We start from the raw sequence: 26,994 nt of genomic DNA on the forward strand, positions 1-26,994 counted from the left end.
TGTGTCGTGTTCGGGTGTAAGTGTCTCCAGATGTCTGTCATGCCCATGGCCGCGGCAAATCGCCGAAAGTATGTTTCCCCCCCAGTCTGGGTGGGGGATGGGTGTTTATCTAATTGTGGGTCCATGACCGCGTTGAAATCCCCCCCTATAATGGCCTCACCCTCGGGGAGAGTTAAAAGGAAGTCTCCTAGTCTTGGGAGGTGAACCGAGTGTAAAGCTGGTGGGATATACACTGATATCAAATTAAAGAGTTTCCCTTCCCATTGTCCCTGCACGGCCGCAAAGCATCCCTGGTCATCAGTCTTAACTGCTAGGGGGATGAAACGCGAGTTCTTCTGTATTAGAACGCCGGTCCCCCTGGAACCGGACGAGAAAGCTGAGTGGGCCCACATTTTGTAGCCTTGTCTATCTAAGGCCTTCGTAGCTCCCCCCACCAGGTGTGTCTCTTGCAACAGGGCCACAGCAGGACGCAGGCGCTTAATAGCAGTTAAGACCAATCCCCGCTTGACCTTGTCCCCCAGGCCCCTTACATTCCAGGAAACCAGGGTCAAAGGTGGGCAGTGCGTATCAGAGGGAGTCACCCCCTCTGCAGGTAAGAAATCGTTAGCCATCTAGTGGCAATGAGGTACATGATGTATTGCCCCAAAAAAGTGGCCGGTCTAGCGGCTGTGTCATTGCGCAGCCAAGTGTTAGCTGCATCATGGGGGCATAAAGTCATTGTCCGTTCCCAATAAAGTGTTCCGATTCTTGTAAATACTGAAACAATGCCCTCGACCCTTTGTGCACATTCCCAACAAAAACAGTTCAAAACAAACCCCCCTCCCTGCCCCCCTGCTTAACGGACCTATAACTGCCCGCCACCCCAACTGAGCAGAGTGCTTTACCCCTCCCAAAACCAGAGTACTTGCGTGTAGGGGGGAGAGCGTCTCCCCAGGCAGGCGGCCTCCCTGAAGGCTTTCGGGGCAGCCATGCCAGCGTCAACTTGCAGCCTTGAAAGAGATAAGTCTGTGCGGCGGTTGGTGATTGCTTAGAGCGTAGAGGCCGTGGTCAGGGTCATTCTTCCTCGCCACCCCCTTCAATGCCATGGGAGGGCGAGTGGTCTGCTCCCTCCGCTCGTCCCGACGTTTGCGAGCCCTGTCTGCTGCCTCCTCCACGGTCCCGATCCGGTTCGTGTGTTTTGCGCCGTCGACCAACGGTGTGCCAACCCTCCAGCCAGTCCCGGGCGGCATCCGGGGAGTCGAAGATCCACACTTTTTTGTCCGCTACCACCCGCAGCTTTGCCGGGAAGATCATCGAATATGGCAGTTCTTTGTCTCTCAAGGTCCTCTTTACCTCCAGGAATGTTCTCCGTCTCCTGGCCACCTCCGCTGTGTAGTCCGGGAAGAAAGCAAGCTTGGAGTTCTGAATTTGGATGGACGGTGACACTCTTGCGGCTTGGAGAATGGCATCCCGATCCCGGAAATTAAACAATCTGGCCAGTATCGGTCGTGGTGAGGCCCCCGACTTGGGCTTTCCTCCCGGGACGCGGTGCGCCCTTTCGACTGAGAAGAAGTTCGAGAGTCCCTTGGGCTTGAGCCGCGTTTTGATCAAGTCCTCCACGTATAGGTCCAGTGCCCCCGTGTCTTCTGACTCCGGCACACCTAAAATTCGGACATTGTTGCGCCGGGAGCGCCCTTCCTGGTCATCCAGTTTGTCCCGAAGCAGTTTGTTATCGGTTTGCAGGCGTTCTACTGCTGTTTGCAATTCGGAAACGTCCTCCACCAGCGATTTAGTGACCACCTCGACCTGCTTGACCCTCTCATTCATCTTTTGGAGATCCGCTCTAATCAGGGTGACTTCCGTCGCCGTGGCACCCACCGTCGTCTGCACCTGGGCCAGAGCTGCCAGGACATCCTCAAGCGTGGCTTTCCTCGCCCCCTCAGGTTCTGCCGTTTTTCCAGTGGTCTTGCGTGGGTCGTGTGGCGGCGAGTGCCTCTCATACGCGAATTTGTCCAACTTGGCCTGGGTCGCGTTGCCTCTGGGGCCCCTTTGGGACATGGCGTCGCCGGGAAGTGGACTGCCAGGTGGAGAGAATGATCGTGCGTGGGTCGCGCAGGGCCGCCTCCTTGCACTCCTGCGGCGGGCCGTGACTGCTTATCCGGTCACTGCGATGGGGGACGGCGTTTCCTCACTGGTATGTAGCGGTCCAGTGCTCTCCCACAGATTGCGACTAAGCCAGGGGTCAGGCCGCCCCCCAGCAAGGAGCCCAGAGAAAAGTTTGGCGGTGCGCTGTGAGGTATGACCCACACCGGCCGGGGTTGCCACAATATGCCTCTCCTCGGTGTCTCCCCGGTATATGCGCTGTCCACGCCCTATCTCCTCTTGTGGCTCAGTGTGCGAATGGCCCCCGATGTTCCCGGTCAGAAGTCCGTCGCGCCTACCCCCCGACGACCGCAGTGGCCGCCGGTCGCCGTGTGCCTGTGACGGCCGCTGCTGGTGTTCTGCGTATTCCTTCTGCGTGGCCGGGCAATGGCGGTCTTAGGCCGAGTTTACGCCACCCCTGTCACACCGTTGGCGGATGCTTGCGGGTCCGGGGGGCGCCGACTGGTAGCGTGGACGAATGCCCAAGTGCTCGGGTCGTCGGGAGGGGGGCCCCATGGAGGGTTCAGGGTGATACGCCCGCCTCACCGGCGCTTCCTGCCACTCACCCCCGCCCTCGGGTCACTTCCGGCTGGATGCAGTCGCGCCGACAGTCCGCGGCTCCGCTTCGGCAATTAGGCCCCGTCCCTCCTCAGCCACTCGACCTCAGGATCCTGCCCGTTCGAGCCGCCGCCGTTCCCGGAAATTTCATCGAAGCTCGCCGCATGGACGCTGGGTCCGGTCCGCCCCTTTCCGCCAGTAAATATCAGGATTCTGCTACGGATGTTCGCGGAAAGCCGCCTTCGCCCAGGAGCCTCCCTAAGCTGCGGCCGCCATCGTCGGCTGCTAGCCACGCCCCCCCTTGAACCTTATTTTGAGATGTTTGTATCTCCAGTTAACTTTGGCTTTATAATAAACTTTTAAAACTTATTCGTAGTAAGTGGTTCTTTAGAGTGGTGTAAGTCCTTAACTGATTGACCTAGTAGTGGATTGCCTTTTACTCTATGACAGGTATCAACGGTTCAGTCGACCTGAGTTGGGATCTAGACCTATAGAAATAGATCAGAAATCCCGCCGTAACAGTGGTAAAGGGCACAGGGCCTCAGACCAACAAAAACGAGATCAGAAAAATATGGTGGCGTAAGGCAAAAGGTTTACAGGAAAAAAAACTAAGGGTGGCAGGTTTAATAATGGACAATAGTGTTTACTCTCTATTCTTGTACTGATACTAATTTATAGCACTGATATTGGTCTAAGGATGCCTCATGATCCTTAACATTAAACATTGCCTGGCTGTAATCTTGTCCTTTTTAGTGTCTCATAATTTCTGCACTGAGATATTTAATTACATTGTGTAACTTCTTCTCTTTTGTTAAAATTTAATTATATAGTCATTTTGTTGAGCACTGCACTTCTCTTTTGGACATTAGTAGCCTTGGTGATCGCTATCAAAAGCTTCACAAAAAAACTCATGATCTTTAGAACAGGCAAGAATACAACATCGACAATAGCTTTTTTGAAACAGCTTCATAAAAAGAACCCCTGCATTACAGTATTTTGTAGAAAAGAATAGAGATGAGTTGCATCCAATTGCAGAGACTGACAACCATTTTTTTCTACAAACATGTATTTACTTTTAACGAATGTGGTATTTAAGAGCTCTTGTATTTCTTTATTCTATGACTATCCGGAGGTAGGCTACATTTAATTGGCATCCAAGCTATTAAACTAAGCTGAAATTCGCCCTCTGGATGCATATTTTGAATTCGGTGAGCTCCAAGAACACGTATTAGACACTGTCGTATTCTCTGTGCCTTGTATTTTACACTTAATTGAATTAGATTGTAAACAAAATATTGCAAAGTCCCAAAAGGATGGGTAATAGTTACTGAATGTATTTTGAATCACGCAATTAACAGAAAGAGTATAATATAATCGACTACCTACAGGCATCGTAGTGCTTTCGAAGCCATATTTCAAGATTCAGATTTCTTATCAGAAAATATTCAAAGAAAGAACATATCGAACTATCTTACACATTCCAGGGAGTTAAAAAAAATAAAGATAAAGCGAAAGTTCCGTCCCACTCAGTATGGGATGCCAACAAACTATCAACATAGATTATTTACTTTGTTTCCAGCGTCCAAATTGTGAAGCGCTCTGACGCCTTCGGGTAAAGTCCGCGCTATATAAAAATGCATCAATAAATAAAAAATAAATAAATAAAGTACCTATAAGCAATAATAAATGTAATGAAGCTGAGGGAAATAAAAACGGTTTGAAATTGTTTGAAATACTTTACATCATATTGGCCAACTCTGATCAATAGATTGAATCAACCATGGGCTGAGTAGTAATACGGCAGCTAAGTGGTATTAAGGGTCTGCAGTATTACCACTCTTATTCAACACATGCATGCTCCCTCTAGCAAAACTATTTGCAGATGAGTGTGGATGACACCCAAAATCATTCTGAATCTCCTTGAGAATAGCAAAGACACCAAAATCATACACCATGCTGATTAGCCATAAACAATTGCATGTTAAAAAAACTATCTCTTTTAAAAGTCAACAATGCAGAGACTGATACTGTAACAAACAAACCCAATCAATTACCCATTCAACTGCCAAACTGGCTTCTACCCACTCACTATCCCTCACCTATGTATATATGTCCATATATGTATATTCCTGTAACAGTGGCATCAACACATATTAGCTATCCTTAATCTAAGAGCAGCAGGATCTATGTAAACCAAAACTGGGATAGACGTTCGATCTATTCTAGGTGTATTCTGATTCTCATGCGTGGTTAAGGCAGTGCACAGTTCAGCTATTAGCTGCTGGCTGGCAGAAGCAGGAAGCAGCCAAGCAGCAGGAGGGATCAGGAAAGGACTGACGTGGTGAGGTAAGTGGGGCTGGTCTTGGGGCTGTTTTATTTTCAGGGCTAGGGAGGTTGTGGTAGTTTTCAGGGCTGGGGGGCAGTTTACAGGGTTTGGGGAGGGGGTTGTTTTTAAGGAGGGAAAGGTAGTTTTAGGTGTCAGGGCTGGGGGCAGGAATCATAATACTTTTTCAGGCTTAGGGACGCAGGGTAGTTTTTAGGGCTCAGGTGGGTCGGGTAGTTTTTAGGGATTAGGAGAGGGTGCGGAACTTTTTAGGGATTGGGGGTCAGGGTAGTTTTTAGCGGTTAGGGGAGGGTGGGGTCGTTTGTAGGACTGGGGGCAGGGAAATTTCTAGGGCTCGGGAGGAGGTGGTTGGTTTTCAGGAGGGAGGGCGAGTTTTAGGACCTTGGGCATGGGCAGGGGTCGAGGGGTTAAGACTTACCTGTCATGTGTAAAACACAGATATGTCTTTACCATACAGGCTATAACATTGCATAATTTGTTGAAAAGGCATGCGTTGTAAAGGCATATTGGTGGGTAAGACTTGCGTTTTTGAGATTGAGTGAAACCGGAATGCGTGACAAACTCATGCGCAAGTTCCATCATACAACTGTGTTCAACAACCATTGTTTCCAAAATCAACCAAAGCTTAGTTTTTTTTACACAAATGAAAGCTTAGATGAGGTATCTAAAAGCATAATGCAGTGAAACAATGAGAGCTAGTGCATATTTGCAAATAAGCAGATGTAAATCTAAAAAATGTTGACTGCCCCCATTCAGGTTCTAAAGCTGTACGGGAGTTCCACCAAGACCTTCTTGTCTAGAGCCCAAGTATGAATTCGTTTTAACAATATGCTACCATCCACCTTAACCATTGATTCAATGAACATAATGGGATGATACTATTTCAGATCCCCTGTATTGCCCTTCTTAAAGCAGCTAAACTAATCGACCGTGACCAGGTATTCAGAATATTAGTGAGTAGAGGAGCAAACATGCCAATGCTGGATTTAAAAAGGTCTAGCAAGAACCCATCTGGGCCAGGAGCCTTGCCAGAATGGTTATTTTCCGGACAGTTCAAACGAAGGAAAGCAATAAATATTCGAGAAGTGAGTAAGCCATATATCAGCTGAAATGTGTGAATCTATTCGAGATTGTAAAAACCCCCTCCCAGAAATTATTTTATTTAAGAATTTCAAAAAGATGTTTCAGTCATTGATGACACTAGCATTATTTAAACCTGCACAACCCTTGTAACTCATATCATTATTTTGTTTTCTTAATGCAGCCTTATAATTGGCCCTCCTAAATGTACTCGGTAATTGATTGGGTAGGGCTCTTTTTCAAAGCACGATGAAGTCTGCAATTCGCAACATTCCAGGCATTGTGAAACCATGTACTTGGTTTGGTACTAGATATAACCCCATGGAATCTGAAGACATTAGCCATAGCAAGATGGATTGAATTTAGTGCGTTGAAGACTAGATTTGTATTAGCAGATTCCTGTAGAGAAGTAAATAAATCTGACTCCTTGTTCTAAAAGGGAATTCTGGCCAACCATATCCCAGGATAACCGTTTCTTATTGAGGTAAAATAGTAAAAACTGTTTTGAATGCAGAATGTATGGTAATTCATTTTTGATCTCTACTCATGAAGGATAAAATCTAGAAACACATGTGTCCAGAGATTTACGGCACTATGTGCGCCAACACTGGTGAAAAACTACAGCTTATATTGAAGTATGAGACTTCAGATCAGGAGTCAACCCTGCAAGCCCTTGGAGTCACTCTGGGTTCAAGTGATGCAGGTCCGGTTCTTCTCACCCATGCAGAGAGATCAGCCAGCAGTAGTGTAACCCAGCGAGGTGGGAGTCCAGCAAACAGCAGTCCAGCAGAGGGGCAGACCTTTAGCAGCACAGCAGTTGTTCTTCCTGGCAGAGTGGTCACAGGTAACACAGTACTGCAGTGGTGGTGTCAGGGGTCCAGTACCTATACCCAGTTGTGCCTTGGAAATGTGGGAGTCTTCAAAGAAATGCCCTTGTAGTGCACAGATCTCCTCCCTTCATGCTTTAGCTTCAGATGCACTACTTGGGGATATGCAGCCCTTTATGTGGGGACAGGGCACAGCCTATTCAGCTGTAAGTGATGCTGGGTCCAGTTCCTCCTTCCCATCTTCCCTGGCTGTTCCATCATGTCCCTACTAAGCTCCCGTTGTGTGTGGCTATCTTGGGGGAATACTCAAAGCCCAGGTGTCACCCTTGCCAGACTTGTATCAGAGGCAGGCAGCTGCAATCAATTGGCTAAAGTAAAAAATGCTAACTTTATAAAAGTGTCATTTTCGGAATTGCAATTTAAAATGCAACTTCACCATAAGGTGTGATTTTAAATTTTGATTCCAGAGACATCAACCTTGAAAAAGTCAATCTATTCATAATTGATGTAAAATAATGTAATACGGTAATCCAATGTTATCCTATGAGAGAGATAGGCTTTTCAGAAGTGAAATATGAATGTGAGAGTTTTCACTTCCAAGATATGCAAAACTTTCAAGTACATGTCCAAACCTTTAAATACATTACACCTTGCCCTCTAGGGTGTCCAGGGCCTACTTGAGAGGGTGACATAGATGTATAAAAAGGGAATGTTTAGGCCTGGCAAGAGGTTTATCTTTCCAGGTCGAAATGGCATTGTAAATTGCACATACAGGCTCTGCAATGGCAGGCATGAGACATGGTTAGAGGGCTACTTAAGTGGGTGGTGCAAGCAGTTCTGCAGGCCCACTAGTAGCATTTATTTTACAGGCCTTGAGCACATAAAGTGCACTTTACTAGGGACTTATAAGTAAATTAAATATGCCAACTGGATATGAGCCTATGTTACCATGTTTAGAAGAGAAGGCACAAGCTCTTTGGCACTGGTTATTGGCGGTAAAGTGCTCAGAGTTCTCAGCCTAGCAAAAACAAAGTCAGAAAAAGTGGAGGAAGAAGGCAAAATGTTTGGGTGTGACCTACAGAGAGTGGGCCATTTTCCAACACTTTCAGCCTAGGACATGAAATAGCACCAGTCACAAATGTTTTATAATCCTCCCCTGGGTCTTACCTTAGCACTCTCAGTGCTCAGTTTATATGATACAGCCGGTAGTCCTAAATTAGCATTTGCAGGAAACTTGCTTTATATGATGCATCTCTGGACAACTTATGCAGAGGAAAACAGGTAAATCTTAAACAATCCTCTGAACTACTTAAGGCTGAGTGCCTTGGATAAAAGTTCCAGAGGTAGAAGCTGTGAGAGTGCGGGACCAATACCCAAATTTTCTAATGCATCTCAACATTTTAGATAATCTCTAAATTTGCTTCAGAGTCACCACCCTCCTCAAGGTCAGGCCTAACAAATTAGCAGAGAAGCTATAATAGTGGCTGAGACCACTAAATACCTGAGTTATAGATCAGTGAAAAGTTAAAGGGTTTTATTGCAAAAATATGAAAATAGGCATTACAGAGTAATGCAAACTATATATGTCAGGAAGGCTCTGATACAGAGTAGGTGTAGGCAGCAAACTCTGCTCCACCCATTGTGTTTGTGGAGTTTCGACAACTCTGCGCTCCACTTTGAGTGCAGAGTTTGGCAAAAAACTATGTCTCTGCCGCATGGCGGAGTTTACCCGGCACCAGCCCCTGGTGAAACTCCAGGTGTACAGCCGGTTTCCATGGCAATAGACTAGGCATGCATAAGGGGCTGGCACTGCTCAGTACGGGTTGTCTACTTGCCTAGCAAACAAAAAAAAAGAGGAGTAAATACCTCCGAGCTCCTACACCATCCACAACAGGAAGATGTCAGGGCTTCCTCTGTTTAGTGAGGGGAAGCGTAACCTGGCTCTGCACAAGGTACAACCCAAAGCAGTCTCCCACCCCCTTCGTGCCACATTGGCTCTGCTTGCGGACTTTGAGCGCGTCCGCTGTTTTCACAGAGGAGCATCACAGGAATCCGGGTGCTGGGAAGAACACCTCAGCTTCCTGTAGCAACATGGGCCTGCAAGTCAATCAGCACGTTCTCAGTGAGCTAAAAGATCCTGAGGCAATGAGGAGAGGAGACATTCTGGGGAGTGATGGACCAGCACAGCCTTGGTGTGGCAACGCGGTTATTGGGGGTTTGGAGGAGGTGTGTGCAGCCTGGAGCAGTAGGACCTATTCACTCAGCAGCCCCGTGAGGACCACTGAGGTAAGCAGCTGGGTGGGCTGGGTGTCTGGGCAAGAGACTGTGATGTGCAGAGGTAGGCCGCGTAGACATGCAGTGTGACCTGCAGGCAGCCCAGGGTTACATAATGATTTCCGCCATATTGCTCTTCCCCCAATTAACATCCCAGGCTAGCCCGACCAGACATTCCTCCTTTCAGTGACATGGCACGTTGAATGGGTGCCAGGGCAAATGGAGGTCACTGGGCAGAAGTTGTCACAAATTGATTGTTTAACGCTTGTGCCCTGGTGTCCCACTAATATTACTAACATGACATCAAAATCAATGCCCGAACAAGCTTTACGGGCTCATGTGTTAAATGGACTTTAATTTTTTTTAACAGTCTCTATTGCCATCTCCTGGAATAGTGTTTAAGTATTTAACCATAATTCTCCCATTACTATCATACTGCACAAGTCTGTGTTATCTTGGATTAATTAATGTAATACTCCCCCGTGTGCTGAACTCTATGGAATTCAGCTGAGTTTTTCATTACCTCTGCAGAATTATCCTAATGTGGTGGTGAGCCTTAGCAAGGCTTTCCAGTGCAAGGGGTTCACCCTTCTCTGCACAAGTCCTCAGACCAATAGGATAGAAGTTGGCACAGAAACTAGATTAGAAAATACAAAGTTTATTAACCTCATGAGGTGGAACTACATTCACACAACACCCTTCGGCAATGTATGAAGTAGCACACTGAATGGAAGGAGCTTGGTCCTTTTATACCCACACAGGGGCTCAAAATAAGGCGGTACAAGTACAAGAAGTAGGTTTTAGGCACATATAAGGTCATACAGAAAATGCACAGTCAACAAGTGGGAGATGCTAACAGTTGCTAATTCTGGTGAGCACATCCTGACATTTACAGACTAACAGCAGCTGCATGGACAGCTGCAAGCTCAACTGAGCATGTGCAAAGTGTAAGAGGCAAAATATAACCTGCAGATTTCAAGAGCAGACAACAGCAAGGTAGGACAGAGCACATGGCATACACGTGGTAGCACATGGCAAACAAAATGGCTGCCAGAAATACAAAATGGATTCCACAAAATGGACAAGATAGCCTCTAAATACAGGATGGCTTCTGCTAATGTGAACCCAATCGCTGCCAAATTACAACACTAAGTCCAAATAAGCAACAAAAATTATAAGGACATCATCTCTAGAGAGAAAGGAAAGACCCTCTCTAAGTGGACCTACCGAATCCTGTGGGGAACACAAAATGTCTCTTGCTGGTATCTCGAATCGGGCGTTTTTATACACATTGTATGAATAGGTATCAATCAAAACCTGCAAATACAACGTGGCATGGCTAGTGGTAGCACATATTGAGCAAATCACAATTACCATCATCATAAAAAAATTATAACATGAACCCATTTCTAACAAAAAGGAAACTCCATCAGCTTCCACAACAACAGCACAGAGGAGAGATGCACAAAACAATATGAACCCTTATTCAAACAAAGACTCATAAACAAGTGTTTTCTAGCAAGCCTATATCAGAATTTCAAGCAGAAGTGTCCTTCAGTTGTTACATTCGGTACACAAATACATGGTCTCTAGGGAAAATAACATTTGTGTCACAGTGTCCTGTGCTCTGCAAAGACAGTGGGGCGAGAAGACATACAGGGGGACACTGTTTGGGAGGGGTAATGAACAGGAACAAGATGAACAGAACACAAAAACAGCATCCATATTAATAAAATTGAATCTCCTCAAAAATGTGGCACGATTAAACTACATTAATATAGACACTTCCAAATACCTAACACGTCAACCAATAATAAGTCATCATTTACAATTAGTTCAACCATAAAAATTGTTAGTATTCAAAAATAATTTGTCATCCAAATTTACACAATTAGAGAAATCTACCACAATAGTTCAAAATTTTTTTTATACAGGATAAAAGTAAAATGTAAGCAATATGCAAGAAATACTCTACCCTGAGAAGCCAGTGCTCCAGTGAAGACAGGAGCTTCATTAACATCACTGATGCGGATGTCCAGAAGTTGAGAAGCTGAGCTTCCTCTTTTATCTTTGACAAGTATTTGGAGAGAATACAGAGGCACAGTCTCAAAATCCAACTCTGGTATGCCAGTTGTTATTATCTGGGGAAAAAAACAAATACAAACATTAAACACTATGCACTGAAACCTAGAGTGTTGCTTAATAAGATGTGCAGTCATTTCATAAATAAATCAGGACTTGCAAAAGTTCCAGAATGAATATGATTAGTCTGTTTGTTTATTTGTAAAAAAAGGTGCACCATATTTTGCCTTTCAGCTAATCACATGTTAGTAATAAAAAAACAAGCCCAAGGTAATTCTCGAAAGGGATTTGATTTAAGGGGAAACCTATGAATATTATTGGAGGACATTTTGGATCCCATTCTACATTCTCAATACTGTCACATTTTTTATCAGCTGACCCCCTATTTGTGAGACATTTTCATCTCCTGAGAGTGGCTAGCCTGGGGATGGGACCTTTGCAACACTACAAAAGGCAACAATTATACAACACACATTTTACAATGAAAATGATAAACTGGAAAACATGTTGAGAGAAATAACCAACAGATACTATTGTTTCTTAAGAAAGTACAAAAATTATATTTTTTTGATAATCATTTGAGCAATAAAAGTAACCTAATCATACTGATCCAATAATATCTGTAATCATACATCTCATGCAATCTGAACCCTATTAAAAGCAACAAATTGATAACAAAATTGATTGTGGGCATTAGTATCCAGAAGTCGTGTCCATAAGAGAACAGTGTGGCACAATTACAATTTGACTGTTGTATTCGTATTCTACGCACGTTTCGGCACTGGGGAGTGCCTTCGTCAGGAAAAGGCCACAATAAATCAATCAACGGTGATATCTGTAAAGAAAATACTTCATATACATGGTTCTTTCTATTAATTGGAAGCGTGCAAGAATCTAGTTTTGTTTGCAGTTAAGCATGATCAGGGCGATTAATAAGAAAAAGCAGAGGAGAAATTGATAGAAGACTTTGGCTGATATTGAAAGAATTATCTCCGGAGTGATAAAGAGAGCACAGGAAAGAACATAGTCAATCTTAATAAATACATAGATCAATTGAAAAAACATGGCTCGTGAACAGTCCTAAGAAAAGAAAAGCAAAGAACCACAACCCAGGATGTTTAAGTTAGAACTTCACCCTGACTTGAACCTATTGTGAGCCTGATAGTGAAGATAGTATGAACAAAGTCTTTATCTTATTTTTATCAAAGGTACCCAAGTAGCATCAACAGATTGTTCAGACTGATTTATCCTTTAGGGCTGTGATTTTTAATACTAGAATGTAAGAACAAGACCTGTTATTAAAATCTTGTGTATGGTGCTGTCATGTTTTTATCCATATTGCCAGTGATAGATACCTTGAGAGATTTGATTTCCGCTATCAGGATGTATATTGCAATGACGTCGAGTCATATAATGCTGATGTTGGATTCTTTAGAGGGGGCATTCATGACTGATTACTGAAAAGGAGAAAGAACAGGATGGCAATATTTATCATGTGTTATATGTTATTATGTGTAGATTAGTATTCGGGTTACTGCTCTATTCAAGTCATTCTAATTTTATCGGGCTTGGTTCTTGTCCTGTCGTCCTAGTCAGATCTACTATATACTATTTATTATGGTTTTCTCAAGATGGTTAGCCGGTTTTAAACGGTTTCAGTAACGTAATATAAGTACCATAATAATTGTTTAGAGGCAAATGAATCATGTACTTACATCACGTACCAAAGAACGATTCACAAAGATAATTGGTTCTGAAGAAAGGGGAGAGGCAAGAAACAACATTATTAGGTCTCTATAGTGTGCGACTTGCCTTAAGATAGCAAAATATAACTTAAGAGTTTGCTACACATGTTAAACTTGCAGGTTTATTTACAGGAATAATGTCAATGTTGAGAGACATAAGAAGTTAAAATATGATGGCCATGAACAATCTTTTGTAATGACGAAGAAAACTTACTCTGTGTTTAACAAAAAAATTACGAGGCTAATTATATTAAACACATTTATGGGATATGTTGGTGCAGTCATTTAACCCATTCAGAAAAACTATCAGATATTTACAAATAGTCATCGAGTGAAAGGAATCACCCCTGACAAAAAAGCTTTGTTTATAGTTTGAGGGTCTGCCTACACTTCACAGGTTAGATTTTTTAAGCAGGGGGATGACATAAGAGCTATGTAACTGGTAACTGAATAGCAGACCAACAATGACAAACATCCAATGAAATGATAAGTAATGTATGCAATTCTCGTATTTTGAAAAACAGTATTTTCAAAAAATGTCTACCTCAGGTCCTAGTTGGTCTAGACTTGGGGTGAAAGTAGATATAGCACATAGTCTAGAACAATTTTCAGAATTTTCAGCTGTATTATGATTCAGCCTTTGGTTTAGGGTGCACATTTACTTGTCAGGAATCCGCAATTCAATAAAGTTTTGCCATAATGGTGCCGAATTTGCCGCAAAACATCATGTGATCGGCTCCGGCTGCTTATAATAAGGAAATCTTCTTAGTTCGGGTTAGTCCTCACACAAGGTATCGGCGTGAGGAGGAATCCCATATCTGGCGACCCGGCATCATCAACAAAGTAAGTTACTTCCTCGAACATGCTTCTGTGAACTCAGTACACGTAGGCTCATTGCGTTTCCTTTAGTTGCACTGCGATTAGCAGATACTACTGGCAAATCCGGTGTTTAGAACAAAATACGAGAATTACATTGGATGTTTGTCATTGTTGGGCTGCTATTCAGTTACCAGTTACATCGCTCTTATGTCAGCCCCCTGCTTCAAAAATCTAACCTATGAAGTGTAGACAGACCCTCAAACTATAAACATTGCTACTTTATATGGGGTGATTCCTTTCACTCAACGACAATTTGTATATTTGAAAGTTTTGTAGAATGGTTTAAATTACTGCACCAACATATCCCATGAATTGGTTTTTAATATAATTAGCCTCGTAATTTTTTCGTTAAACACAGAGTGAGTTTTTTCCGTCATTACAGCGGATGTTCATGGCCAACTAACTCTTTCCCGCATCATATTTTAACTTCTTATGTCTCTCAACATTGACATTATTCCTGTAAATAAACCTGCAAGTTTAACATGTGTAGCAAACTCTTAGGTTATATTTTGTTATCTTAAGGCAAGTCGCACACTATAGAGACCTAATATTGTTGTTTCTTGCCTCTCCCCTTTTTTCAGAACCAATTATTTTTGTGAATCGTTCTTTGCAACGTGATGTGAGTACATGATTAATTTCCCTCTAAACAATTAGCATAGTACTTATATTAGGTTACTGGAACCATTTAAAACGGGCTAACTATCTTGAGAAAACCATAAAAAATAGTATATAGTAGATCTGACTAGGACAACAGGTCAAGAACTAAGCAGGATAAAATTAGAATGACTTGAAAAGAGCAGTGCCCCGAATACTAATCTACACATAATAAAATAAAACACATGATAAATATTGCCATACTGTTCTTCCTCCTTTTCAGTAATCAGTCATGGATGCCCCCTCTAAAGAATCCAACGTCAGCATTATATAGCCCTGACGTCATTGCAATATACATCCTGATAGTGGGAATAGAATCTCTCAAGGTATCTATCAATGTCAATATGGATAAAAACATGACAGCACCATACACAAGATGTTAATACCTGGTCATGTTTTTACCTTTTAGTAATAAAAATCACAGCCCTAAAGGATAAATCGCACTGCACAAACCGTTGATGCTACATGGGCACCTTTGATTAAAATAGGGTAAAGATTTTTTTCATACTATCTTCACTATCAGGGACATAATAGTTTCATGTTATGGTGAAGTTCTAACTTAAACATCCTGGGTTGTGGTTCTTTGTCTTTCTTTTCTTATCACTGTTCACGAGCCATGTTTTTTCAATTGATCTATGTATATATTAAGATTGACTATATTCTTTCCTGTGCTTTCTTGATCACTCTGGAGATCATTTTTTCAATATCAGCCACGGTCTTCTGTCAATTTCTCCTCTGCTTTTTCTTATTAATCTCCCTGATCATGCTTGTTAACCTCAAACAAAACTAGATTATTGCACGCTTCTATGCGACTTTGTTCCAATTAAAATAAAGAACCATTTATATGAAGTATTTTCTTTACAGATATCACCGTTAATTGATTTATTGTGGCCCTTTCCTGACAAAGCACTCCCCAGTGCCAAAATGCACGAGGAATACGAATACAACAGTCAAATTGCAATTGTGCCACACTGTTCTCTTATGGACACGACATATGGATACTAATGACCACAATCAATTTTGTTATCAATTTGTCACTTTTAATAGAGTTCAAATTGCATGAGATGTATGATTGCAGATATGAATGGATTAGTATGATTGGGTTATTTTTATTGCTCAAATGATTATCAATAAAATATAATTGTTGTACTTTCTTAAGAAACAATAGTATTTGTTGGTTCTTTCTCTCAACATGTTTTACAGTTTATAATTTCATTGTAAAATGTGTGTTGTATAATTGTTGTCTTAAGTATTTACATTGTGTTAATTGAGCCATGCCTTAAAGAACGTCACCTTTTAAGCAGGGGGCCTCAATATTTACATTATATACCTTTGTAACACTAGCCAGAAAACAACATAAAGTTCTATAGTTTAAAGTGAACAGCCAGGCTTCACAGTAGTATATCTAACGCAATGGCTTATTGATTGAGGATACTTTAAATTATCTCCAGTTCTAATGGTATCCCTGTTGGTTGTTTCTTTTTCTTTCTCTTTTAATTACAGTAAGTGGAAGGCCATTTACATCTAAGTACTATTTCAGGAAAGCTGTTAATCACCTTACTTGCCAGGAATAATATAGCGAGTGACGAGGTGATTCTATGTTGCTTGATATTAGTCATATGTACTGGTATACTCTGTTAAGGAACTGGATAACGGGTTTATACTTCACATTTTTTAATACGACGTTATCCGGATTGTGTTGCATAATGAGCTAGCAACATTATCTGGTGATGAATTAATGATTGCTAATGGGCTCGGAGAGTTTGGTACTCTCACAGCTTTTTTCCTTTTTTCTTCTTGAGTTTCACTTACACATCTTTTTCTTTATTTATCACAAACTCGGTGCGATTATTTATACAGGGTTGTCTTCCTTCGTCTCTTTTCTGTTTCAGTTATTATTGATGGTTCTGCGAGAAACCCTTTGGACTTACCTTTCATGTTCACTTTTGGTGATGAATACCTTACAATCATTACTCATGGGTGCTGGGCATAGTTTGCCTATGTCAGAATGGTGAAGTAATTGTTTGTATTTTTGGGTTTACAGCCCTGAAGTAGTCACATATGTGTTACGACACATGACGAAACACGTGTTGGCTGTAATTGTTTGAATGTACTACTACATCAAGCTGTATCGTGGAAATATCATCTGACTGAAAATCGGACATTGGATACCCGAATAAAAAACTGGAACATGGGCAAATATACAAAGACTTTCTCATTTATATTGGATCAAAGTATTAGTCATCTAGAGTGCTCAGGGGTGACCCTCTGTTTAACATAAAAATCTAATTGAACATAAAGGCCTCTCTTGACAATTAAAGAAAACTGTTCTCGCCTAAAGAACATGCACACTTGACACCATTATCATGATCAAATCACCTAGAACTACTCTGGATATCTATTCGCATGTGGTTACACACTGACAGCACGCCTGGTGAATGGTGTAGCTGCCGTTGATATTGAGTCATCAAGTCAATTATGGGCATCTTTCAGCAAAGGGCTCATGCTGACAGCAAAGCAGGAGATCAAGGTTTTGAAGACGGATTGATTAACACCTGCTTGAATAATCTATGTAGAACAATTTAAAATGCTGAGAGTTGTCTTTGCAGGCACTATTCCCAGTGGGAGCAATGCTGGATCAGACACACAAAGAACCAATTATTCCTAGAGGGATTATTCAGAAAACATTAGTGGGACTTTATTTTATTGTTAGAAGGTGATGTATTAGTAGGTGTAGATAGGGACCTACCACCAGTAATAAGGCCACAATCACAATATAAGGTCCAGTCAAGGTCTCAATAAATTATTTCCTTGTTCAACCCTTGGTAGCAGGCAAAAGCAGGCAGGCTTAACTTAATTTAAGGATCCAGGTGTGTAAAGCATTAAAAAACACCAATACAGAGGAGGAGCCTAGCTCGCGGCCGTAATGGTCGCCCTTTAGCTCGGCTCCCGCAGCCCTCCGTCCTGATTGCCTATCCTGTCTTTCATCCTGTCCGGGGACGACACATTTTTGGGGCATTGGAAACATAACGGCTTGTTTGTACTTACCATCCGACCCCGGGGTCTAGGTGTGCAGTGGCTCCGGAGTTGTAGCCTCTGAGAGATCGGGGCCTCTGCGAGACTTGGACCGGGACCTGGCCGGTGGGATCCGACGGCTCTCGGCCCCGGCCGAGAGCGAGAACCAGTGTTGGGAGCCGATGTGCGAAGATCCCGGCGATCCTGACCCGGGCCTGCCCTGGTGGCCGCGCGGCCGACGTGGGTGAGAGGCCCGGGGACCTGAGTCTGTGAAGGGGTCTCTCCCCGCCGCTGCTTTGTCCGGCGGCCCTGGTCCTCGGGGCCCGGACTCCGCTTGATTGGGGCACCGGTGCTGGTGCTGGCGGAGACCCGTCTTGGGCGGACATCCTTGTGGCATCAGGGCCGCCCTTGCTGGGACCCCCGGAGCTTGTAAAGTCCTACATTTGAGAACTGTTCTTTCCGGGGGTCGTGGTGAGCGGCGATTGGGCTGATTCACGAAATGGCGGCCGACCCTCTGAAACGAGAATCACCCTGTGGCGGCGGGCCCGTGTTGCCTATTGGTGTGGGGAGCGGATCTGGTGGACGTGAGCCGACGGTCAGAGATATCCTGGAAGCCCTGAGATCCCTACACGCTTCCCTGGCCCTGGGCGTCTCGGTGGGTACGCCACGATCTACCGCCATTTTGGGCGGCCATTTCTTCTTGTCGCCCTCTTGTTTCGAAGACTTCATTGCCTCGCCCCCCTCGATTGACTTGAGTGTCGCCGCCACTGATCGGAGATCGTGTAGTGTGTCGGTGACTTTGGGGCGCCCTGCTTTTCAAGGTTCGGACCCCGGGGACTTGGATGCTGTACTGCGACCCTGTTCGACATTGTTGCCTGAAACTATTGGTGGACTGCCTCCTGTGCCTGCTTCGATGACTTTGCCTGTGTCTATAATTGGGGCCACCTCGCCCGCTCCAGCGGCGCAACTGGACTCCTGTTTTTCATTGCTCGTGCTGCGATATTTGATGCATCGATATTTTCTGTTTGGACTATTGCTCCCTTGTGGATCTATCTACCCCCCACGTAACTATGCTAGTCACCATTCCACTCGATTATATGTTGATTTCGTATTTAGTATGTGGTTTTACATTGCCAGGTGGTGGGTGGGGTTTGTCGCTCGAAAGGGATGGGGGTGAAATGTACGACTTCCGTTTGATTCCCGGTATACGATTTAGTAGCATAATTGTTTTTAATCGTAGAAAGGTGGGAGGTCCCCTTCTCCTAATGTTTTGTGGCGCGTGATGGGGTGTCGTCCTGGTCTGTTTTTGACTGTGCTTGTCTGGTTGGGCGGAGGGCTGCGGCCGCCCGTTCGGATTATGGTTATTCTGCTCCTCCCTCCTGTCTTCTTTTCTCCGCTTTTGTTGCCCTTTTTGTCTCTTTCTTCTTTCTTACTTCTCGCTATATTTCGGGTTCTGGTTTAGGGCGACAGGCACGCTGTTTGAAGGGTGGGCCATAGCCTTCTACAGGGGTGCAGGGTGGGACGGGTGGGTTGGGTTCTATTTTTTGTTTGTCTTCTGGTTCTATGGCCCTTTTGTATCTCTTTTTCGTGAGGCCGCGTCTGTCCCGACCTCCTATGGTGTGTTTGGGGTGGGGGGTGTGGCGTCGTTAATCCTCCTGCTATGTTTCGGCTGTCTTTCTCCCCGATCGCCATACCCCCACTTGGGCCGCTACTCCTTTTGTCTCCTGTCTTCCCGCCACGGGGTGCCTGTGTCGGCGTGTCTTCTTCCTTTCGTTTTTCATATTTTCTTATTTTCTTTTTATTGTTTTATTTTGTCTTCCCTCCATTTTCCTTTCCCTTCCTCTTCCCCTTCCCCACTTCGTCCCCCCCCCCCTTTTTTTTTTTTTTTCTCCTTCCTGTGTCCCAGAGGTTACTATGACGGGCTGGTTTTGATGCATTGTTTTTCCGATCCCTCTGTTCTGGCTTGGTAGTGTCTTGGGTGGCGGGCATGTTACGAGGATCATGCTCAGGGGCTGATTGTGTCTCACGTATCCTGATTTTCTTGAATGCATTGTATTATCCCCCCGATATTTTGCCCCCATGCCCCCTTATTAATGTTGAGGTTGGTTTGGGATATCGGATGCCTCCGTATTGAAAGTGAGCCTGTCATATGTCTTCTCCCCATATTATAAAATTAAGCCTTATTTACTCCTGTGTTTTAGCCCTTTGGTTTCTGTATCTCTTCTCCCCTTCTGCGATTCTACGGCCTCTGCTTTGTATTGATTGATTATGTAATATTTGCCTGGTGACTCCTGATTATTTTGCACATTGCGGCCGGCCGGCTTGGTTGTAGGCCTCGACTTGTCTCTCCTTTTGATGTCAATAAAGGTTTTCAAAAAAAAAAAAAAAGAAAAACACCAATACATTAAAAAAGTAAGACACAAAACACAATAAAAACCCAACACTAATTAATAGAAATAGGAAATACTGTTGTGATTAAACTGACACTAAAATGACTAAAATCCAATTTAGGGAACCAGAGATATGAATTTTTAAAGAATAAACATTTACCAGGACCAAAAGTGCCAACTTAGGACATCTGGTTCGTGCTTGATTGGGACAAAGTCAAAGTCTGATGATGAATGTGATGGAGCACAGATCGGATACACAGAGTGGGAGGCTTGGTCAAGTTTTTACCTCTGCACTTAGTCGTTTATCTGGAGCTTTTTATTTCAACGTCGAGTGAGGCTCCTTGCTAGGCCGAGTTTCAAGTCGACAATGGCAGCTTGGTTCGCTGCAAGGCCTTGGTGAAATCCTGGAAGTCTTGTGCTCCGGAGCTATCAGTGGGACAAACCTGAACTCTAGGCCAGGTCGCAGTTCGAGATCAACGGCTTGACTTTCGTCGACGAGTCGGTAACTTTATGAAGATTTTTACCAATATTTCTCCAACCTTCTCCAAACTACCGGATCTTCTTCCAGAAGGTCCTTATGAGATTTAAAAGTGTCCACAATACAAATCCACGGGTCTAGATGCTCTGAGAGAGTCCTTGGGCCATTGTGACTACAATTCCCAGAATAAACCATGCCAACTCCTTAAAAGTCCCATGCACGCCTTCCGGTTGGGCTCTTCTTTGTGCCGCTGATGCAGGTGGAGCTCTTTTAAACTGTTGCTTTCAGCAAGTCCACACCTTGACTTCTTGAAGGAAGGCAAAGTACTTTGGGCTACACTTCCAAATGTGTAGCAGGTGCAGTGTTTTAGAGTGCAATCCTTTCAGGTGCAAGCCGGAGTTTTAGCAGGGCAGTCCTGCTTCTCTTGTAGTTTCAGGCATGGATCTGAGTTGCTAGGCAATGCTCCCATATTTATCCACAGTTCCTGGGAGGCAAGCAAGGGATCACCCCTGATCAATAGAGTGGAGGTTGGCACCCTCATGTATGAAGACTTCCCCCCAAGCACTTTTCTAACACAATCCAAAATGGAGATACTTTCTCCTGGAGGCGAAGATCTGGCTAAAACCACCCCAATGGCATTGATAATAATCCCTAACACCCCCTTCCGGTTCCTCTGCTAATCTAATTACAGGGGCTCCTGTTTGGCTGATGGTGCAGGATGTGGGGGTGAGCATGTGCTGCCCTAAACTGTCATTCCCTCTTTGAAGACCAGTTTGGTTACTCGACCCTCATCTTGCCTTTTTTGCAGGTGTAGTTTTCCTCACCGAGGAGGATCCCCTTTGTCTCTAGTGAGGCCACTTCATACCTCATTAAGGTAGCTTGGCTCAGCCTGGCAGAGGCTGGACAATCAAAGAAAGGCAGCTGGAAAGCTAAATTTTGGCTAATCAGAAAAGCAAGTTCTATAACTTCTTTACTGAGATAGTTATAATAAATCTAACAGTAGCAAGTTGTTGGATTTATTCTAACGAGCATTTGGAAACTTTGAAGTATATGTTTAGCTCACTTCTACCAATAGTTATACTTTACTAAAGTATTCCCATGTTAGCCTACATAGCCACCATGCCACAATGGGGAAAACCAAAATTGGCAGTGTCTCCCTCACCAGGGCATTAAAAAACATATTTTATAATGTCCCATCTGATAGTTACAAGACAACCTACCCCTGGGGCACCTAGGGGAGAACATAGATGTGACTTATATGTAAATAATAAGATAGTTTGAGACTTTGGAAGTACCTTTAATTCCAAAGTCTAATTTGCATATAATTTACATTTAAAAGCAACCTGAAAAGCAGGGCTGCCTTTAAAATGACTGCAGGCAGCAAAGCAATGCACACTTAAGTGCATTAAATCTGCTGAGCCTCTAAACCTATATGTCCTATCATATACTAGGGGTGTACAGGTAGGCTGTCATGACAATTGTAATTACGCCTAATTGCCATATACTTTTTACACAGAGTACTGGCCCTGGGTCTGGTTAGCAGAGCCCAGGACACAATAAGAGTCAGTTACAACCAGTATCGATCAAGAAAATGGGGGTGATCAGGGCACTCCTGTGCACCATTATTAGTTGTGAGTATTAGCCCTTGGCCTCTGTGTAGGATAAGCCGACATGTTTCGACCTTCTGGGGTGGACCTGGGTTGTAGTTGTACGAAAGGTCTTCTTCAGGGCAAATGTTCTTGTGGGACACGTATTCATGCTTATTCCCATGTTAGCCTACATAGCCACCATGCCACAATGGGGAAAACCAAAATTGGCAGTGTCTCCCTCACCAGGGCATAAAAAACATATTTTATAATGTCCCATCTGATAGTTACAAGACAACCTACCCCTGGGGCACCTAGGGGAGAACATAGATGTGACTTATATGTAAATAATAAGATAGTTTGAGACTTTGGAAGTACCTTTAATTCCAAAGTCTAATTTGCATATAATTTACATTTAAAAGCAACCTGAAAAGCCGGGCTGCCTTTAAAATGACTGCAGGCAGCAAAGCAATGCACACTTAAGTGCATTAAATCTGCTGAGCCTCTAAACCTATATGTCCTATCATATACTAGGGGTGTACAGGTAGGCTGTCATGACAATTGTAATTACGCCTAATTGCCATATACTTTTTACACAGAGTACTGGCCCTGGGTCTGGTTAGCAGAGCCCAGGACACAATAAGAGTCAGTTACAACCAGTATCGATCAAGAAAATGGGGGTGATCAGGGCACTCCTGTGCACCATTATTAGTTGTGAGTATTAGCCCTTGGCCTCTGTGTAGGATAAGCCGACATGTTTCGACCTTCTGGGGTGGACCTGGGTTGTAGTTGTACGAAAGGTCTTCTTCAGGGCAAATGTTCTTGTGGGACACGTATTCATGCTTATTCCCATGTTAGCCTACATAGCCACCATGCCACAATGGGGAAAACCAAAATTGGCAGTGTCTCCCTCACCAGGGCATAAAAAACATATTTTATAATGTCCCATCTGATAGTTACAAGACAACCTACCCCTGGGGCACCTAGGGGAGAACATAGATGTGACTTATATGTAAATAATAAGATAGTTTGAGACTTTGGAAGTACCTTTAATTCCAAAGTCTAATTTGCATATAATTTACATTTAAAAGCAACCTGAAAAGCCGGGCTGCCTTTAAAATGACTGCAGGCAGCAAAGCAATGCACACTTAAGTGCATTAAATCTGCTGAGCCTCTAAACCTATATGTCCTATCATATACTAGGGGTGTACAGGTAGGCTGTCATGACAATTGTAATTACGCCTAATTGCCATTAACTTTTTACACAGAGTACTGGCCCTGGGTCTGGTTAGCAGAGCCCAGGACACAATAAGAGTCAGTTACAACCAGTATCGATCAAGAAAATGGGGGTGATCAGGGCACTCCTGTGCACCATTATTAGTTGTGAGTATTAGCCCTTGGCCTCTGTGTAGGATAAGCCGACATGTTTCGACCTTCTGGGGTGGACCTGGGTTGTAGTTGTACGAAAGGTCTTCTTCAGGGCAAATGTTCTTGTGGCACACGTATTCATGCTTATGTAGAGTTAGAATCCTTGGGGTGTGTTCTTGTCTTTGCAGAAGGTCGAAACATGTCTGCGTACCCTACACAGAGGCCAAGAGCTTATATGCACAACTAATAACGGTGCACAGGAGGCACCACAAGGAAAACGTAACATAGGATGATTTACTAGCTTATCAACTAAAGCTCTGACATCCCAAGGGCCTTAGAATAGTGTCAACATGTAAAAAAAAAGAGAGGCCATAAGGGAATCAGGTCCCAACAACAAATAGCAGAAGGACACAAGTCACATCAATAGAAGTCTGGTCAAATTTAGAATTCATCCTCAAAAGGCTTGAGGTGTAAAGAACCTGTAAATATATGTTGTATATATGTATTGTTGAACTATATGTCACCCTGTGTAAAGATATTTTCACGTGTAAGTCACAGTGTCACACATTGTCCTAAACGTTGACACACACTAATCATTTTGTATTGTCACAGTGCAGTATGTAAATATTCTATGTATATGTGACAATGTGATACAAAATCCCAAAAAAGATAAAGAGCAAATCAGTCAGATTCCTGGCACAAGAGTGTTTATTGAAACAGTTGGTGTGAAATTTGAAAATTGTGTACAGGGCATCATACCTCATTGAAAAGTTAACACAAGACAAAAAGTTCATCACTTGAACCCGAGTAGGGAGACTCATGTAGATTCCTACTCTATATTAATACCCCAATCCATGGTCTGGGAGGCATTATGCTGTAGATACTTTACTTTTGATTCCAGCCTCGACAGTCCTGAACCGAATCACTCCCCAGTAGGAGCCTAGCTTTTGGAATGAGGCATTCTCATTCTATAAGAAATCTATTTAATGTTGAGTTAAGAACTCTAGCCATAAGCCACATAGGCCCTAACTTATAGTGCCTTTCCGGAGGCATCAGCATTGACATTGTTGCTACTGACCCTCCAGAACTTTGGCTGAAGCTTTCTCCAGGTTGGGCGGCCCTATACATCTATTTATATTAACAGTGAACACATACATAGAACAGATCAGTATAGATAGTTCAAGTGCGGTTTAATGTCCCTTCATTTAACTTTTCTTTATTCATGAAATTCTTCAATGATTATATAATTGCCCTTTCCTCCTGTTCCTGACATAGTTACCCTAACCTACCAGCGTGTTAGGATGACTTACCAAGTGTTTTGTCTACTTTGCCAGCGAATTTATTATAAAGTCAGTCAAATCTTATTACTATTATTAAAATAAAACATTATGTGAAGAATGTCATTATAAAAAGAAACTACAAATATATTAACTGTTGACTTTTCTACTTTCCATTTCTTACACAAACTTCTAAAACTTCCAAGCAACATTTTAATACAGTGATGTAGCACTTTTAGTCTAATGTCTACCATGGACGTCAATTCACCTGAATGCCAGGGGTTGCTGAAGTGACTTCACATGCCACTTGACCTTCACTTTCACTCACACATGCATATGCTTACACATACACACACATTCACACATACATGCACACTCACACATACACACTCTGCTTACACATGCACACACATTCACACATACACACACTATCTTACATAAACACACTCAAAACTTCAAGCACTGGCACAACGTCGATACATTTAAAAGCATAAGCTATCTTCTCGCGAAGTGGATTGAGATTATTTACCGGGTTTGCTATGAAAGGGGGTAGTGTCTCACAGTTAAATTTTCTGTCATGGAATGTGAACGGTTTACGAGTTAAGTCAAGGAGGGACCTAATTTTAAAGTATTTGAGGGACCTCTCAGTTCATATTATGATTTTGCAAGAGACGCATTTAACTGGGGAAGAGAGTAAGCAATTCTTTGCTTCACAGCGTTGGCTGATGCATGCTTTTTACACTCCTCAACTGGCAGTCATGAAAGGTATTGCAGTTTTGGTTAGACAAGGGGTAGACTGTTTAGTCGAGGGGGAGGTGGCGGATGTTAAGGGTAGATGGTTGATTGTGAGCCTTAAGATAAGAGGTCAATCGTACAACATTATTGGATACTATGGTCCAAATCAAGATGACGTGGGGTCCTTAGATGAATTGGCTAGGGAGATAATAGGTTTTTCGGTTAAAATTATTTTTGCAGGTGATTTTAATACAGAGTTGGATTATAAGCTAGATCGATCATCTAACAGCAGGGCATTAGTAAACACGAAAATGTCGAATAGAGTCAAGGGTTTGATGGCCCAGTTAGGGCTGAGTGATGTATGGAGACAGAGGTCCGGCTAGTTATTAGGTTATACTTATTATAATAAAAAGTATAGTCATAGATCACGGATAGACTATATTTTGACAGATCTTTGATTGATGGACAGTGTGACACAGGTAGCTCATGTAGGTGTTCATCTTTCGGACCATTCAGCAGTCACTCTGGCTTTAAAGATGGAAAGCGGCAATCTGGGTTCAGTTTGGAGGTTGGATCGCACCATTTTGTATCACAACGAAGCTTTGGAGAGTTTAAGCCAGGAGATTGAAGTCTTGTTGGAGAAGAATGTGGGGTCAGCAAAAATTTATATCGTCTGGGAGACATGCAAGGCTTTTCTTCGGAGAAGGCTAGGGGCTCTGGGAGCAAATAAAAGGAGATCCTACTTTAATAGAGTAGATGTATTGGAAAAGAAAATCCGCCAGCATGAGGCAGAGATAGTGAGCGCGGGGGGCCTCGAGGCAGAGGAAAGGATTGCTCAGGAGTTGGCTGAGTTAAAAGCAGAGCACAGTTTGGTCCTAAGTAATAGGGTTAAGGAGAAATGGGATGCCAGTCAACTGGCGCATTTCGAGTATGGAGAGGGTGACAAGCAAACTACTAGCTTGGAAGGTGAGGAAAGATCGGGTTCGGAATGTGATCAAGGAAGTGAAAGAGGGGAGTCAGGGCGACTAGTCACCGACACTAAAGATGTCGAGGAGGCTTTCTATAGATACTTTGAGGAAGTTTATAGGGAGGATCTTGAACCGGATGCACAAGTAGTAGACCAGTGGGTGAAGGCCTTGAAACCACTGTCTGAAGAGCTTCAGGAAATTCTGAATCAGGAGATTTTGCAGGGAGAAGTGGAAGCTATAATTAAGCAGGTGAAGAAAGGCATATAGCCATGTCTGAAATGGGGTGGCTGAGTGGGCTAAAGAATGGTGATGGATTAAACCCAGATCAGTTGACTGGGTGTGAGTGTTTGATTTGCTCAGGCGCTCCGTCCTTCATCCCCTTTTGTATCGCTTGGTTCGCCCTAAGTGTGGCAGGGTATGCTCAGACGTGAGTCCCTTGCTCACTTGGCCACTGGATTCATGATAGCCTGGCTGATGAGGATTATGAATCCGAAACCGGTCCCAGGATATTTGTTTCTGGTCCATGGAAGACATGGCTTGGCAGTTCGGGCTGGACTGTTTCCATGAGGCACAGGGTCAGACTGATTTGCATATAGCCATGTCTGAAATGGGG

General features: G+C 43.5%; 1 protein-coding gene across 1 annotated transcript in view; it reads right to left on the reverse strand.

Annotated features, from left to right (window-relative positions):
* The window catches only part of LOC144783380 (cadherin-related family member 3-like), a 567,696-nt gene that overhangs the window by 400,511 nt on the left and 140,191 nt on the right, over positions 1–26,994 (reverse strand). Inside the window, exon 3 of the mRNA XM_078662381.1 lies at positions 11,175–11,345. Within this exon, the coding sequence (XP_078518507.1) occupies positions 11,175–11,345 (171 nt within the window). The remainder of the gene's footprint in view (positions 1–11,174; positions 11,346–26,994) is intronic.

Source organism: Lissotriton helveticus, chromosome 9, assembly GCF_964261635.1.
Source record: "Lissotriton helveticus chromosome 9, aLisHel1.1, whole genome shotgun sequence".
Taxonomy (NCBI): Eukaryota; Metazoa; Chordata; class Amphibia; order Caudata; family Salamandridae; genus Lissotriton; species Lissotriton helveticus.